The sequence below is a fragment of the Hordeum vulgare genome, chromosome 2H, assembly GCF_904849725.1.
Source record: "Hordeum vulgare subsp. vulgare chromosome 2H, MorexV3_pseudomolecules_assembly, whole genome shotgun sequence".
Lineage (NCBI taxonomy): Eukaryota > Viridiplantae > Streptophyta > Magnoliopsida > Poales > Poaceae > Hordeum > Hordeum vulgare.
Genome location: NC_058519.1, coordinates 206,338,791 through 206,356,958, shown reverse-complemented (window position 1 = coordinate 206,356,958; position 18,168 = coordinate 206,338,791). Strand labels below are relative to the sequence as shown.

At 48.4% G+C, this 18,168-nt stretch overlaps 1 protein-coding gene across 1 annotated transcript; it reads right to left on the bottom strand.

Annotated features, from left to right (window-relative positions):
* Positions 1-13,982: 13,982 nt before the first annotated feature.
* On the bottom strand, positions 13,983-17,446 carry LOC123425868 (septum-promoting GTP-binding protein 1). The gene is made up of 6 exons (XM_045109611.1): positions 16,656-17,446; positions 16,167-16,290; positions 15,935-16,031; positions 15,767-15,806; positions 15,578-15,661; positions 13,983-14,640 (listed from the first exon to the last, which is right to left on the bottom strand). Exons 1-6 carry the CDS (start codon positions 17,013-17,015, stop codon positions 14,476-14,478), a joined length of 870 nt encoding a protein of 289 aa, XP_044965546.1. The 5' UTR covers positions 17,016-17,446; the 3' UTR covers positions 13,983-14,475.
* Positions 17,447-18,168: the final 722 nt, after the last annotated feature.

Here is an 18,168-nt window from a genome sequence, read left to right as displayed (position 1 = left end):
CTTTCTACGAATCATCTTGTCACACAACTACTTGTTACCGATAATTTCAGTGCTTGCACAGAATACCTTGCTGAAAACCACTTGTCAGATCCTTTTGCTCCTCGTTGGGTTCGACACTCTTACTTATCTAAAGGACTACGATAGATCCCCTATACCTGTGGGTCATCACGGAGCCCGGGACAGGGCGGAGGCAGTGCGGGGCTGTCCCGGGGCATGGCGGTATAGGCCCATGTGAGGCCGGAGGTGGCCGAAGCGGTGGCCCGGTGACGGAGCGCTGCGGTGCGGCCCGGGGTAGGACGCCGGCGGGGGGCTCTGTTGCGACCCCGGGACGGCGCGCGGCGAGAGGTGGCCCTGGTGCGGTCGCAGGGGGTGCCGGGGGGGTCGCTGGGGATCCGATCGGGAGGGAGTGGGGCTCCGGTCGCCAGGGGGAGGAGCGACGGGAGAGATGGGGGTGCGGGGAACAGGAGGAGGCGGTGCGTTAGGGAGAGAGGCGCGGGGGAAGGAGAGGTCGACGGGGATGAGAGCCAAGGAGGCTCGGACGGCAGTGAGGCGGGGCGAGGTGAGCGCGAGGAGGAGGCTCGGTCTCCTAGGGAGGGAGTCAGGGCGACAGGATCGGGGCGCTGTGGCGTTCGCGTGAGGAGCAGGGGGAGCGACGGGAGAGGGAGAGACGGTGGGGTACGGGGCGGCGGGATCGGGATGAGGGTGGGGGTAGGTGGCGACGGGAGGGTTGGTGGGGTGACGAGGGAGCCCCTCATCGCTTCTAGCGGCACGGCAGGGAACGGGAGAGTGGCTGGCTCGGCGCTAGGGTTCTCCCATGGGGGTCTTATACCCCCAGGTGGGTGGGCCGAATGTGGGGTGGCCGGCTGGGCCACTTTGGCCGACCTGGGCCACGGGTTTTTTTTAATTACTTTCTTTTAATTTATTTCTTTATATATATATAGCTTCTGTTTTAAATATATAGGGATTATAATAAATTTAAAAAATGTCCGATTCACTTTTATAGTTCATTAGGGAATTTTGGTAACTCCCCCGACATTTTATTTTAACATTATAAAACTTCTCTCGTTTGACTTTATTTTTAAATTTCAAATTTGACTCGGTATTGAACAAACGCGACAACAATGATAGTAATCACCGTGACGTGGCACCATTAGCGTGGGATCACTATAGCTTAATTACATTCAACACTGTAGCAAAAGCTGAGGATATCACAACTCTCCCCTACTAACAAGAATTCTTGTCCCGAGAATTAAGAGTTAGAAGGAAAAAAGCTCGGGGTATTCATCACGAAGATGATCCTCGCGTTCCCAAGTGGCTTCATCTTCAGAATGATTTGACTACTGCACTTTAAGGAACTTAGTGACCTTCCGACGAGTCTGACGTTCAACCTGTTCGAGAATGCGGATCGGATGTTCCTTATAAGAGAGGTCTTGGTGCAGCTCAAGCATATCATGATCCACTGCTCGAGTAGGATCTTTGAAGCAGCAGTGGAGCTGAGACACATGGAAGACATCGTGAACCTGAGAAAGGTTCGCCGACAGTTCCAATTGATAAGGCACTCTTCCATGCCTTTCGAGAATAGTGAAAGGACCAATATAGCGAGGAGATTAGGCCACTTTGCTGCACCGTTGTTACTTTTGTTACTTGCTACGAATCATCTTGTCACACAAGTACTTGTTACCGATAATTTCAGTGCTTGAAGAGAATAACTTGCTGAAAACCACTTGTCAGATCCTTCTGCTCCTCGTTGGGTTCGACACTCTTACTTATCGAAAGGACTACGATACATCCCTTATACTTGTGCGTCATCACGGAGCCCGGGACGGGGCGGAGGCGGTGCGGGGCTGTCCCGGGGCATGCCAGCATCGGCCCATGCAAGGCCGGAGGTGGCCGAAGCGGCGGCCCGGCGACAAAGCGCAGCGACGTGGCCCGGGGGAGGACGTCGGTGGGGGCTGTGTTGCGACCCCGGGACGGCGCACGGCGAGAGGCGGCCCTAGCGCGGTCGCAGGGAGCGCCTGGGGGCGGTCGCTGGGGATACGATCGGGAGGGAGTGGGGCTCCAGTCGCCAAGGGGAGGAGCGACGAGAGAGATGGGGTGCGGGGAACAGGAGGAGGCGGTCCTTGAGGGAGAGAGGCGCAGGGGAAGGAGAGCTCGTCGGGGATGAGAGCCAGGGAGGCTCGGACGGCAGTGAGGCGGGGCGAGGCGAGCGCGAGGAGGAGACTCGGTCTCCTGGGGAGGGAGTCAGGGCGACAGGATTGGGGCGCTGTGGCGCTCGCGTGAGGAGCAGGGGGAGCGACGGGAGAAGGAGAGACAATGGGGTACATGGCAGCGGGATCAGGACGAGGGTGGGGGTAGGTGGCGATGGGAGGGTTGGTGGGGTGACGAGGGAGCCCATCATCGCTTTTGGCGGCACGGGAGGGAACGGGAGAGTGGCTGGCTCGGCGCTAGGATTCCCCCATGGGGTCTTATACCCCCCAGGTGGGTGGGCCGAATGTGGGGTGGCCGGCTGGGCCACTTTGGCAGAGCTGGGCCAGGGGCTTTTTTTAATTACTTTCTTTTATTTTATTTCTTTCTATATATAGCTTCTGTTTTAAATATATAGTGATTATAATAAATTTCAAAAATGCCTGATTCACTTTTATAGTTCATTAGGGAATTTTTGTAACTCCCGTGACATTTTTATTTCAACATTATAAAACTTCTCTCGTTTGACTTTATTTTTAAATTTCGAATTTGACTCGGTTTGACTTTAAATTTCAACATTCTAAAACTTCTCTCGTTTGACTTTATTTCAACAATCGCGAGAACAATGATAGTAATTACCATGATGTGGCACCATTAGCGTGGGATCACTATAGCTTAATTACATTCAACAATGTAGCAAAAGCTGAGGATGTCACAACTCTCCCCTACTAACAAGAATTCTTGTCCCGAGAATTAAGAGGTAGAAGGAAAACAGCTCGGGGTATTCATCACGAAGATGATCCTCACGTTCCCAAGTGGCTTCATCTTCAGAATGATTTGACTACTGCACTTTAAGGAACTTGGTGATCTTCCGACGAGTCTGACATTCTGCCTGTTCGAGAATGCGGACCGGATGTTCCTTATAAGAGAGGTCTTGGTGCAGCTCAAGCATATCATGATCCACTGCTCGAGTAGGATCTTTGAAGCAGCGGCGGAGCTGAGACACATGGAAGATATCGTGAACCTGAGAAAGGTTCGCCGATAGTTCCAATTGATAAGCCACTCTTCCACACCTTTCGAGAATAGTGAAAGGACCAATATAGCGAGGAGCTAGCTTGCCATTGATCCCAAAACGGCGTGCACCTCTCATTGGTGTGACTCGAAGATAAGCCTTTTCGCCAGGTTGGTAGACCATATCTTCACGATGACGGTCATACTGACTCTTCTTACGAGACTGAGCAGCCTTCGGATTCTCATGAATAACACGAACTTGATCTTCGACATGTTGGAAATCATACGGACCGAAGAGCGATCGGTCCATTGAATGGTGGCTCGAGAATTTTGTACGAAGCCAAACATGTACACGAGAGTCAGGTTTCAATCCTGTGGAACTTTGGGTTATGGGTCCACCATGTGGGCCGGGAGTAGGCACAGGGGTGACATATTATACAGTCTTGGTAGCAAGACATATCAGAGGATAACTTGTCAGTTATGTTGGTAACAATGTCGGTACCAAGGGCGGGGGACGAATAAAACCATTTTCCTGCTCGTTGAAACGACGCAGACCAATAAGCAAGGCTCTCGTCCACCCGTGGTTACCGGAATGTTATCCACAATAGTAATAGGGATTTACTGACAGAGTTGTATACCGAGATTTTTTTTACCTTAACAGGGAATTAACACTGCTTAGATAAGTTATGCCATAAGAAAAGTCGAACAGGCCAATAGGAAGGAAAAGGTGTTCACACACACAGGTATTAAAGTATACCATTCCGAGGAAAACATAGCGTATGGTATACATGATAGGTCATCAAGTACATAACCGTTTATACAAAGAGGCAAGAAGAATCATGATGTTTACCCATACCATATGGTTTGGATAATTGATCAGGAACAATTTAGCATTGTGCTTCCGATGTTCCCGTTGAAATTTGAAGTACCACATCCATGTTTTGGGGTAGTATTGACATGGTCATCAGGTACAGGGTGGACTTTGGGGTACACAAAGGTATCATCAAAATTAACTTATAAAATAATTCATATGGTTCCCGCATGGAATATGGCAAATCTTACATATGGAAGAATTTATAACAATAGGTCCTTCGGCCCGGTGTGTTGGAAAGACAACATCGTACCGGTTTACCTAAAGACCAAAGTTATAATTATTGGGAAATGTTCCAACCAGCATATCTACCCAAGATTCAGGTCTGATTGGTGTCAGGACACCTCAGACTCAAGATGCCTGAGAAGAAAAATGAAGATGCAAGATTCTCATGATATGAGCTACACAAGCAATTCTAGAATCATGAGTTCGATTGTAAGACATATGAACCCCAGGTCAAGACATTCGTGCCCATGTGGAATTCTTACGTCAAATCGCAACTGAGTTCTCATTTGGGAACCATCATCCAGGATATCAAGGTTCCGTGTGTAAGTCTGGACTAGTTCTTATGAAGGAACTTCTTTTCTTGATTAAATCAGTTAGTGTCTTGGGGTGCTAAGACAAATTATATGGTGTGAAGATAGCAATTCTTCAAAACATATAACACTTTGCACATGCGTGAATGACTTGGGAAGATCCTAGATGAAGCAAAACAAAACTGTCACATAATCACAGTGGCGAGAATGCACATAAACTTCGGGGAAACATTTCTGTTATCAAGCACTTTCTTCATGAGCTAGGCACAAGGATAATGCTTTCAAGAGCTTCATCACCGAACATGGAGAAGTTGAGGGTGTGGCTGATGGGCTCAACAACAATCCCTCAAGGTTTTGCCAGGGTTGAACTTCCAAAATTTATAATATCTAGGAGATAGCATTTGTCAAATCAAATGGTATAATGTCGTATGCTCGAGGGAACAACAACAATTAAACATTGGTCGAAGGGTGTACTCGGAAATACGGGCCAAGTAGCACAACCAATGTCAAAAATGATGAGTCAACACCCAACACACTAAGAATGAAACATTCAGTTGTCAACCTCAAGGCAAAAGGGTTGCCAGAAGTATCGGGATCACACATCAGAGTTCACTTGTTGGTATTCCGGTTTGAAACAACACGGAACCAAGAATGAATGGTGATGGCGAGAAGTATTACTATATCAAAAATTCTTAAGACGTGTGCACTTCTCACGACATTCTTGACATAAAAGATAGTAATACTCCAAGGTAGAAGGTGGCATAAGCTGAATAGCAAGGACTTAAAGGATTACACAAAACGTGGACAGGTTTGTTTTGGAGGGAAGGCAAACAAGGATGTCGATGATAATTCAAATTATCGTGGGGCAAGGATGGTATTTCTCATCATGCTTTCGATTGATAACCTGTAAGAGCTCAGAATGCTGATGGTGATCACGACACATTTGTCAAGAAACTTCATGAAGATGTAATCGATGAGTGACAACATCAAGCAAAGGAATGGTGAAGCTAAAGGTTGACAGAAACACAAGAAGATTGCTAGCTAAGAATCAAAATTGCCTTTCAAAACAACCAATATGATGTGGGAAGCTCGATGTGAGCTTAACGCACAGTTGGAATTTGTGTTCCACGGGTGAAGGGTATAAATAGCATGGTCGAGCTCCAACATGATGATGATGATGTAGCTTAACATCTTGGAATGACATGATCGAGTACAAACTCGTAAACAAGGAAGATTACTAAAAGTTGTTGAATCGCAATGTGTAGTCGATTCAGTTATCGATGTGCTCGTGTGTCCAGGAACTCAAACACGAGGAAACTGGAACTAATGAAAATATCATAGTTGATGAGGAGCTCACAAGAAGTTACATAGCTCTGTGATATCCTCGAGCTACAAGGGATAATACTCGAAGGTAGATCAACATTAAGGCTTGGACCGATGTATCGATCTGAAGAAGACAAGTACTTTAACTCATGTGAGAATGAAATCAAGGTAGTACAACATGGTCGGAACCACGATTGCAAAGGACAAGATCACAGATACCAAATCAAACCACACAATGAATGATCATCGATACGAGAAGCTTCAATGATAGAATCAACGTCGTCTCCATGGGCATGAACACAAAGTTCAAGGTCGACTCCCACTTCATCAATGCATCACCTTCCATTTACTCCTTGCCTTTGATCAGGTTGTAGATTTGAAAGAATATCCGGCAAAACACCAGAAGACTAAGACTCATGAAAACTCTTCGAACCATATTGCTTTAGGAAGGCATAGGTTCAACCCATCGGGGCATCTTAGGAACATATACCACAAACTGCAAGAGTAGTTAGTACATGCTTGACAACAGAGCATGGTCGACAAAGGCACATGATACAACTCATCAGAAGGAGAAGACACAATTTACCAATGGTATTATGCATAAGGGGAACAATTTCACAAGAATTTTGGACGTAAGGGATGCCGTCGGATAATAACCCAACAATGGGTCTGGCAGTACCACGAAGGACCTGGTGTGGGTATCGGTACTCAATTAGAGGGAGATATGATGCAAGGAATCAGGTTATAGAACATCTAAAGAATACCGATACTTAATTACCAAAGGAATTAGGATTTCCAGGTTGGTGTATCATTATCACATGCTCCGATCAAATACAGGTAAGTTGAATGGACTTAGCTCGTCAACCAACCAAAGTTGATTCGTCGAGAATCAGCTCCGTCTGGAAGGACGTCTGAGCCGGAAAGATAATTTATGAGTATCAATAGATGATCGTGCGCATTCACACAAAGGTAGAATCAATAAGATCACAGGAAAATCAGAAAGGATTTTAATGAATGATGCTGGACATATGGATTTAACCATAACACAAGCAGGTGAGAAAGGTCCAAAGCAATAGGCTACTCGGGATTCCGAAAGATCGAATAGTAATTCGAAGAACGTTCGAAACCCATGACAACTGATGACGGACGAATCCCCGATAAGATAATTCGTTGCCTCTTGTCAAACAAGAGCAATTTGAAAAGAAAGTATGGATGACATTTGTATGTAGTCATCCATAGTGGCTGACGGAGGAAGGGAAATCGCAAGAGCGATGGGCACAAGTTCTCGAGAGAAAAACATCGGAGAGTATCACCGGAGTCTTCGGGCGGATCAAGCCCTCGTCTAGAATACAGGGCTCTCCGGGAGGAAGTATTGACGAGAACTAGAGTTAGAGTTAGCAAAATCTTTAACTCGAAAGAGAAGAGAGAATAGAGCCCAGAGTATAGGAAAGGAGTAAAATATAATAATACCACCCAATTGAGATGTGGGCCCATAAGCCACAGCATTAGTGTGAGTGAAGTTTTTCAAACACTAGACTCAACTTCAGCCAAGGAGTTGGAAAGGGGGCTACCTACAGGCAGTTGGCTCTGATACCAACTTGTGACGCCCTTGATTTAATCGTACACTAATCATACACGCAAACGCATACGATCAAACTCAAGGACTCACGGGAAGATATCAAAACACAACTCTAGAAACAAATAAAGCAAATACAAGCTTCATATTACAAGCCAGGGGCCTCGAGGGCTAGAATACGGAAGCTCGATAAACACACGAGTCAGCGGAAACAACAATATCTGTACTTACACACATAAAACATGGGTTGCCTTAGAGAAGGCTAGCACAAAAGATACAACGATCGAACGAGGCGAGGCCTCCTGCCTCGGAACCTCCTAACTACTCCTGGTCTTCAACGGTCTCCACAAATAAGTCACCATCGGGGTGGCAGGCGTCGGCAGGAAACTCCATCTCCTGGGCTCCATCATCTGGCTACAGCAACGTATCAAGGGGGCAAAGGGGGAGCAAAGCAACGGTGGGTACTCATCCAAAGTACTCGCAAGTCTTACATCAGAACTAAGCTAAGTATGCATCAGTATCAAAGAAGGGGGGGTTATATGTGGACTGACTGCAACAATGCGAGAAAAGAGGGAGAAGGCCTAGTCCTATCGAAGACTAGCATCTTCAGGGTCTTGCAGCAATAGACGAGAGTAGAGCAAGGTAACACAAATAATAGTCATATTGTTGCAGCAATATTAATATGAGGTCACGCCTAGAGATCCTCCCTCGACTCCATGTGAGGAAGCAATCCCGGGGCAACTAAATCCAGTTAAGTAACAGTTGTAGTTGTATAAGATCAGGGCACAACTCCAAGTCGTCCTGTAACCGTGGACACGGCTATTCGAATAGTTAATTTTCATCCCTGCAGGGGTGCACCAAGTTTCCCGTCACGCTCGATAACACTCTACTCAGACACACTTTTCTGGGTCATACCCGGCCTCGGAATATCGACACGTCGCAGCCCCACCTAAGCTCGGCACAGAGGCCAGCCCACCGGTCTAACTCCTAAGCACAAAGGGTTCATGGACCCACTTTCCCTCCGCGCTCCTGCACGATTTGTGGGCGACCGAGGTCAGTCCTAGCACCCCTTAATCACAAGCGTGATGCATCTCGGGACCACTCGGGCGCACGCCCCTCTATTCCTGACATCTAAAAAGCTTCAGCTGCCACCGAGACGTCGAGTACCCATAATTCTTCCCGCGTAGCCGGTTAGTGCGAAAAGGTCTCCGACCAACCCAGATCAAATACCCAAATCCATTATCATTTTAATTATGCTCAAAGACGCAAACACGCGGGAATCCACCCGCCTAACATCTATTCATCAAAGACACGAGTAACATGGTCAAGTAACTGTGTGGTAGAAACATCAAGGAGAATTCGAGGTATCACCCTCGTTGGATTCCGAATGATGTATCCGTCAAGGTGGACCTAGAGGAATCACCCTTGAGGGTCCCACAATTGAGGGGTTGCACGACAGAGGCATCGTCGAGAATGGTGAAAGAGGAATCCCCCTCGATAACCACGACCGACTAGCTGTACTACAGAGATATCATCAGGAGTACTTCGCGAGGTGTCACCCTCGGTACCCGATAGTATCTGTGTAGCGTCGCACAACTAAGGGGGGTGTAACTGATGTGCCGGGTCTGGCTCGTCGATCAGGGATCGAGACTTGAAAACAAAGCGGGGCAACTCGACTACAGGGTCAGAGGGGAAGACTGCTCCACCTATACTAAGAAGTTTGAAGATACAATATTGAAAGTAGCATTCATCAAAAATTAGGCTATACAACAGTAGCAAAATTCTAATGCAAGCATGAGGAAGAAAGAATAGGCGATATAGGGATGATCAAGGGGGGGTTGCTTGCTTTGTTGCTCTGCGGCAAAGGGCTGGTCGGGAGGGTCGTAGATGAACCCGGCAGCAGCGTCAGTCTCGGGTTCTACCAGTAAGAAGAGGGGGGAGAAACAATAAATAACAGCAACAGGTGCAACAATAAGCATGACATGGTAATATGCAGGCTAGGCGTGAACTAACACAGTAACATCCGTCATAGACGGGTCGGAAAATACCAGATGATTTTTCCCGCGTCTCTCGCTACTACCGGTCAGACTGAAAATGATGGAAAAGTTTCACGTTTGCTGTGCTAGAGACGCGTGATAAACGAATGGACCACGTATCCGGGTTCGTCTCGTTATGCTGATCAACTTTCATGTTGAAAATATTTTGATCTCACTTACGGTTTATTTTATATTAATTTTTAAATTTTATTAATATTTAGGAATTAAAAACAGATTTAATTAATTTAATTAAATGCGATTATGACATCAGCATGATGTCATGCTGACATCAGCAGTTGACTGGTCAACTCGCTAGTGGGCCCTACGTGTCATTGACACAAATTATTAACTAAGTTTAAATATTAATTAATCATATTAATTTAGTAGGGGTCCCACGTGTCATACTCTGATAGGATAATTTAATTATCCTAATTAACATATTATCTAATTAATCTATTTACTCATAATCATATATTAATTAATTAATTAAAGATTAATTCACTAATTAATTGGAACTATTTATTAAATATTATGTTTATATATTTTTTCCTTTTTTTACAGAGGGTGTGGGGCCTCCCTGTCAGTGGGAGTGGGGGGTGGCCCCACATGGCAATGCCTCAATGGCCACACACACACAAAACACACACACACATCTTTTGTACATAAATTTTATACACATACACACCTTTTTTACATACATCCACACTTATACATACATATACACATTAACACATACGTATATGCATACATAATACATACATGCATGTAATACATCCATTTTCTATTTTTCTAACTCTCATCCCCAACCCCCTGTTCCTCTCTTTGTCAACAGAGAGACGGAGGCAATCTCCATCTCCTCATACGGGAATTCATCGGTGCCCGAACGAGACGATAGTTGTCGGAACGGAACCGGGACGGGGAAAGGAAGGAAGGGGTGGCTGGAGCCGCGGTGCCTCACCACCGTTGACGGGGAAGCAGAGGCTCGATGTAGAGGTAGACCGGCGGGGAGGAGGTTGAGGAGGAGGATGCCGACGGATCCGGCGTGGCGGAGCCCGGGAGAGGGCGGAGGTGGTGCGGGGCTGTCCCGGGGCATGGCGGCATCGGGCCATGCGAGGTCGGAGGTGGCCGAAGCGGCGACCCAGCGACGGAGCGCAGCGGCGCGGCCCGGGGGAGGACGCCGGTGGGGGGCTCTGTTGCGACCCCGAGACGACGCGCGGCGAGAGGCAGCCTTGGCGCGGTCGTAGGGGGTGCGGCGGGGGGGCGGTCGCTGGGCATCCGATCGGGAGGGAGTGGGGCTCCGGTCGCCAGGGGGAGGAGCGACGGGAGAGATGGGGGTGCGGGAAACAGGAGGAGGCGGTGCGTCAGGGAGAGAGGCGCGGGGAAGGAGAGGCCGTCATGGATGAGAGCCAAGGAGGCTCGACCGGTAGTGAGGCGGGGCGAGGCGAGCGCGAGGAGGAGGCTGGGTTGTTGGAAATATGCCCTAGAGGCAATAATAAATTAGTTATTATTATATTTCTTTGTTCATGATAATCGTTTATTATCCATGCTATAATTGTATTGATTGGAAACACAGTGCATGTGTGGATACATAGACAAAACACTGTCCCTAGTAAGCCCTCTAGTTGACTAGCTCGTTGATCAAAGATGGTCAAGGTTTCCTGACCATAGGCAAGTGTTGTCACTTGATAACGGGATCACATCATTAGGAGAATCATGTGATGGACTAGACCCAAACTAATAGACGTAGCATGTTGATCGTGTCATTTTGTTGCTACTGTTTTCTACGTGTCAAGTATTTGTTCCTATGACCATGAGATCATATAACTCACTGACACCGGAGGAATGCTTTGTGTGTATCAAACGTCGCAACGTAACTGGGTGACTATAAAGATGCTCTACAGGTATCTCCGAAGGTGTTAGTTGAGTTAGTATGGATCGAGACTGGGATTTGTCACTCCGTGTGACGGAGAGGTATCTCGGGGCCCACTCGGTAATACAACATCACACACAAGCCTTGCAAGCAATGTGACTTAGTGTAAGTTGCGGGATCTTGTATTACGGAACGAGTAAAGAGACTTGCTGGTAAACGAGATTGAAATAGGTATGCGGATACTGACGATCGAATCTCGGGCAAGTAACATACCGAAGGACAAAGGGAATGACATACGGGATTATATGAATCCTTGGCACTGAGGTTCAAACGATAAGATCTTCGTAAAATATGTAGGATCCAATATGGGTATCCAGGTCCCGCTATTGGATATTGACCGAGGAGTCTCTCGGGTCATGTCTACATAGTTCTCGAACCCGCAGGGTCTGCACACTTAAGGTTCGACGTTGTTTTATGCGTATTTGAGTTATATGGTTGGTTACCGAATGTTGTTCGGAGTCCCGGATGAGATCACGGACGTCACGAGGGTTTCCAGAATGGTTCGGAAACGAAGATTGATATATAGGATGACCTCATTTGATTACCGGAAGGTTTTCGGAGTTACCAGGAATGTACCGGGAATGACGAATGGGTTCCGGGAGTTCACCGGGGGGGCAACCCACCCCGGGGAAGCCCATAGGCCTTGGGGGTGGCACACCAGCCCTTAGTGGGCTGTTGGGACAGCCCAAGAAGGCCCTATGCGCCATAGGAAGAAAATCAAAGAGAAAAGAAAAAAAAGGAGGTGGGAAAGGAAAGAAGGACTCCACCCACCAAACCAAGTTGGACTCGGTTTGGGGGGGGAGACCTTCCCCCCTTGGCTTGGCCGACCCCCTTGGGGCTCCTTGAGCCCCAAGGCAAGGCCCCCCCTCTCCCACCTATATATACAGAGGTTTTAGGGTTGATTTGAGACGACTTTTCCACGGCAGCCCGACCACATACCTCCACGGTTTTTCCTCTAGATCGCGTTTCTGCGGAGCTCGGGCGGAGCCCTGCTGAGACAAGATCATCACCAACCTTCGGAGCGCCGTCACGCTGCCGGAGAACTCTTCTACCTCTCCGTCTCTCTTGCTGGATCAAGAAGGCCGAGATCATCGTCGAGCTGTACGTGTGCTGAACGCGGAGGTGCCGTCCGTTCGGCACTAGATCGTGGGACTGATCGCAGGACGGTTTGCGGGGCGGATCGAGGGACGTGAGGACGTTCCACTACATCAACCGCGTTCACTAACGCTTCTGCTGTACGGTCTACAAGGGTATGTAGATCACACATCCCCTCTCGTAGATGGACATCACCATGATAGGTCTTCGTGCGCGTAGGAAAATTTTTGTTTCCCATGCGACGTTCCCCAACATGGGTCTCCTGGGGAAGGAGTCAGGGCGACGGGATCGGGGCGCTGTGGCGCTCGCATGAGTTGCAGGGGGAGCGACGGGAGAGGGAGAGACGGTGGGGTACGGGGCAACGGGATCGGGACGAGGGTGGGGGTAGGTGGCGACACGAGGGTTGGTGGGGTGACGAGGGAGCCCCTCGTCGCTTTTGGCGGCGCGGCAGGGAACGAGAGAGTGGCTGGCTCGGCGCTAGGGTTCCCCGTGGGGGTCTTATACCCCCACGTGGGTGGGCCGAATGTGGGGTAGCCGGCTGGGCCACTTTGGCCCAGTTGGGCTAGGGGCTTTATTTTTAATTACTTTCTTTTATTTTATTTCTTTCTATATATAGCTTATGTTTTAAATATATAGGGATTATAATAAATTTCAAAAATGCCCGATACACTTTTATAATTCATTAGGTATTTTTTGTAACTCCCCCGACATTTTTATTTTAACATTATAAAACTTCTCTCGTTTGACTCTATTTTTAAATTTTGAATTTGACTCGGTTTCGAACAAACGCGAGAACAACGATAGTAATCACCGTGACGTGGCACCATTAGCGTGGAATCGCTGTAGCTTAATTACATTCAACACTGTAGCAAAAGATGAAGATGCCACACTAGCCCTTTGATTTGAACATGACATAAGAAGAAACAGATGGACTTACATCACTCCATCCGTTCCACTGGTACAATGATGGCTTGTGGTGGGATTGACCAACCACATCTCAACGAGCCGCACCCGTTGCTCCATGGACAGGGGCGCCTCCTCCTCTTCTTCCTCTTCGTCGGTGTAGTAGGACGAACTAGAGCCGTCCAAACCCACGTGGTCATCGCTCTCGAGGCCGGGAAAGTCGTCGTAGCCTCCCACAACACTGCAGCTATTGTGGGGTCGCCACAGCCATCCCCTGAGATCCATGGGGAGAGGGGAGAACGAGTGCTACGGTTCGTGGGGGTACGACTCGATCCGATCGAGCCCACTAAGACCGACCGCGCCCAGCTCATCCTAGTGAGTGCACCGGCACGCGTCGATTGGCCAACATGACCGCTGGTGGGCACGCGCTGCCAATACAGCGTCAATACGCGGTTATATGGGGTCAATCCGTTTTATAACAATTAGATCAAATAGTGATACTGAAATGCGACATAGATGAACAAGAATGGTATCTTCATGCAATTAACTCTCCAAAACGCCTCAATTGGGAGAAATAAACTATGAGCACAACGTGCGGGTTCACCGGTAGTGTAAAGACTGAAGTCAAAAAGATGTTGAATCTGCAAACATCATTCATGCACAGCACAGGCCGGCCGTGCGAGCTAACCACTAGCACTACGCCACACGATCGCGCGCAGAGTGACCCTGCCAAGCGGGTAAACGGGGCGTGTTATATTACATACATGCATGGATTTCCCTATACATACCACATGCGAGATGCATGGAGCGACCAACATCTCGCGGTTTCCTCTCCAGGAAGGGATGCACATGTAGAGAAACCATAACCAACTCAACATACACCTATGTACAACGCTGCGCATCTTGCCTCCATCGACCAGACACCGAGCGCGAGCCGCGGCGAGACGTTGGTTAGTCGTAGCCTCGTAGTCATAGGACGTACATGGGAGGACGGGGTGGTTAGTTGGCGTTCAGAAGTCTATGATGGGCTCGCCGACGGTGAGGTTCCGCTCCACCGTCCAGGGGAGGTTGAAGAGCTTGGCCGTGATGAACTTGAAGATCTTGTTCACGTTGATGTTGTGCGTCGCGCTCGAGAAGAAGAGGGTCGCCTTCATCGCTCTTGCGTATGCTCTGGCCTGTCAACAAACAACATCTTCAAACTCATTTCCACCACCGCACTAGGTACATACATTGCATTCTGAAGAAAAAAAAAAGGTACAGACACTCTGAAAGAGATGCATCTAGATTGTACGCATGAAGCTCCTATATATCTCCTATGCATCCATGGAACTTTTGTTCTTTTCTTTTTGACATGATTTGATCAAACCTTTTTCCTTTATTAGATGCAACTGTCTTTTCCGTCTTTATCATGTTAAGTAAGAAGTGACCATCAATCTACATTTCGGAATCTGAAAGATTAGCAGTTTCGACCTGTGGCTGGTGGGACAAGATATGGGAACCCCATATTTCTATCTTGAGAGGAGAGCACTCTTGTTCCTGGCCAACACTCACCACCAAAGATCTGGGTACGATTAGTCTGAGTGTCTGACCAACAGGTCCCACTGACTTGAATGTGCAGTAATAAGTAAGCATTCATATAAGGTGGAGTACTCTCTGTCAGATTAGATCAGTATTAATTAGCCTAGTCCCCCGTAGTCGATTCAGGTTTTGGTATGTGCTATTGTCGCTGTCACACGACTACTCCAAGAATGGGGTATTTGTGGCTCTAAAATAAAGCTAAAAATCGTGTGGCTTCTGACCACTCAAAACTACAGCAGTAGTAAATCTAGCACCAGCAATCGGTGACCATGAAGCTTGGAAAGAAAAAAGAAATCGGTGGCCATGAAAAGACTCGTCCGAGATTAAAATTTCTGGCCCCTGTTAACCTGCACTGCTTCAGATGAAACACACATGCGCAGTCCTACCGTCAGAACCAAGGCATGGTCTCATCTTTCTATGCTAGTACTAACTGCATTGGAGGTGCTGAAGGTCCGTCAACCAAGACCATCCGAAACAAAAACAAAAGTGAACAATGTTTCGATCGCAAGAAAACTATTAGTAAAATTGCAGTACCTGATCGACAATGGTCCATTGCATCTCAAGAGGAAGCTGAGCGAAGTCGTCAAACTTCGTTCCTATTAGGATTGGAATAGCCGTCTGCCACAAGAACCATGAACATTATTCGCCATTCAGCTAGAGCATGGATTACAAAAACATATGAACAAAGAATTCAAAAATTATAATACCACAGAATGCACCAACCTTATTCCATTTCCTGGCCCTCTCGTACCAATCGGTAATACTGCAGCAATGAAATGGAAAAACCAGCAATCATAAGCACCTAGGGACGGGAAGAAAAACCCAATGGACTCAGAGTTAGTTCTCTGAGCCTGCAAATGCTGTGAAACTGAGCTGGGTGCTGCTACTAACTTATTGAGCGTGCACCGGCTGGTGAGATCGAACATGAACAAGATCGCCACGGCGTCCTTGCACGCGATCGGGACGTGGTCGGCGGACTGGCTGTCTCCTGCATCCATCCATTCCATAAGAAGAGGGTTCAGGCTTCAGGGTCCCGTGCTTGAACCAACGCAATCGCAATTTGGTGCCTGCATCTGCAGAGTGCAGACTGCAGTGCGGCCACATATATAATGAGTAGTAGTACCTGCCACATCCCAGATGTTGAAGGCGAGCCTGGCGCCCCGAACTGCCAGCGTCTTGTCCATCAGATTCAGGCCCGTCATCTGCAAGCCCCCGTTCTGCTCCTCCCCATCCCCAACATACTTGACCTGCACACGGCAAGATACAGTTAGTTACCTGAATGGACATGCAGTTATGAATCTCGAACCTATACAGAGGCGAATTTGTGATGCATTTGAAGTAGTACTCTATTGTACTCTTGTGCAATTTTTCTTTGTCAATATAGGAGGTTGCACATTGGGAGAATAGGTTATGTAGGTTGTACCAGTGGGAAAATAGATTCCGGCAATTGCTTCTTGATTTGACTGGTGTAGTTATTAGGCTTATAAATGAGAAAAGGAGCACGGACACCACCACACATAACCGGGATACTACCAAGAGAATGAATCGAGATTATCGACAAAAACAAGGAAGAAGAAGAAGAAAAAGAGCATATAAACAAGTTAGTAATTACCATGAAGCTGGTCTTGCCGATCTGGCAATCGCCGAGCAGGCTGACCTTGAGGCCGACCACGTCCTCGACATCCGCCGCGTCGGCGTGGGCGTCGACGGCAGCGCCGGCGTCGTCATCCATGGCGACGGGGGACAGCACGTCCGGTCCGTGCGGCGGGCCGAGGCGGCGGTACCGGCCCCCGCCGCCGCAGGAGGAGCAGGCGAGCAGCTGGTCCCAGACGAGGCGCACGACCCTGGTGGCGACGGCGAGGCGGAGCAGGCGCGCCCACCGGAGATCGAGGCGCAGCGCGGCCGGCCTGCGCCGGCGACCCCGGCCACATAGCTGCGTGACGGCCACGTTCATGGCAGCTGTCGTCGTCATGGCGCCGCGGCGCCCATGGACACCAATTAAGGCCGCCCCCGGTGCGGCGTAGCAGGCCGGAGGAGGGATAAAATTACACAGCGGGAGAGGCCGGAGCAGGGAGCACGACGCTAGTGTATTAAAACTTGAGAATCGGAGGCTAAACAAAGGGCTCGCGCTATAAAAAGGCAGGCTTGTTGCCCGCGCGAACGCTTTTGATGCGGTGTCGTCGTCCCTGCTGCCTCCTCCTGCTCACGGCAGAGGCGCCATGGATAGATGGCACGCACGCACGCACGCACGATGAACGCTTCGGTGGCTCTCTGGCTTTGGGCGCGTGCTCGGCAGCCAGGACTCGAGGTAAACGCTAGTCCTGCATGGGCCGGGATAATTGGCGCGCGGGCGGGCGACGGGAGTAATGCGAAAGGAGTAATGCGCGCGTGTGCGTTGGGGACGGAGGCGGACGACGACGTGCCGTGGTGGAAGTGGATGTCATGTACTGGCGGTAACGACCGGAGGGTGCGAGGTGGTGGTTGTTGACCCGTTAGCGCCACGGTCACAAGTGGCAGTCCCCGACCCGGAATTATTCTGGATGACGTTTCAGCCTCTCTAGTCTTGTACTACTACCTCGCCCGCGTTGGAGGAGTCCAAATCGCCGGCTGCCTAGCCAGCCAGGGCATCCTTTGCAGCCGTTGCTACTAGTACTAGGCCTCCGTTATCCACAGTTCCATTGGCACCGAAAGCTGTTCCCATGGAACCAGCGATTAAAGTCTAATATCATGGTTCTCTGCTCTGGTTGATTCCTTCGAATAATATCCTTCTTCTGCTTTAAGTTTTAGTTCTCATTCCCCGCAAAAATAGAATGTAATAATCAGCGAAAATTACTGACTACTACCTCCGTTTTTAAATATAATTTTTTTAGATATTTTAATAAAGGACTATATATGGAGCAAACTAAGTGAATCTACATTTCAAAGTATGTCTATATACATTTATATATAGTCCCCTAATAAAACCTTCAGAAAAACTTATATTTAGAAACGAAGAGAGTATACACGGTCTCGCAATCAGCATGCATCTTTAATCATTACTTTTTGTAGCCGCCTGTTAATGAAGAATTGTAAAAAAATCATTTTATGATAAATTGTCTAGTATCAACGTTTTGTGTAGCCAGTGA

Excerpts from the sequence above, each read along its gene's own strand:
- LOC123425868 (XM_045109611.1), bottom strand. The coding sequence starts at position 17,015 with ATGACGACGACAGCTGCCATGAACGTGGCCGTCACGCAGCTATGTGGC. Across the intron at positions 15,807-15,934 it reads AGCCGGTGCACGCTCAATAA|TATTACCGATTGGTACGAGA; the intron begins GTTAGTAGCAGC and ends TCATTGCTGCAG. Across the intron at positions 14,641-15,577 it reads AATGGACCATTGTCGATCAG|GCCAGAGCATACGCAAGAGC; the intron begins GTACTGCAATTT and ends GTTTGTTGACAG.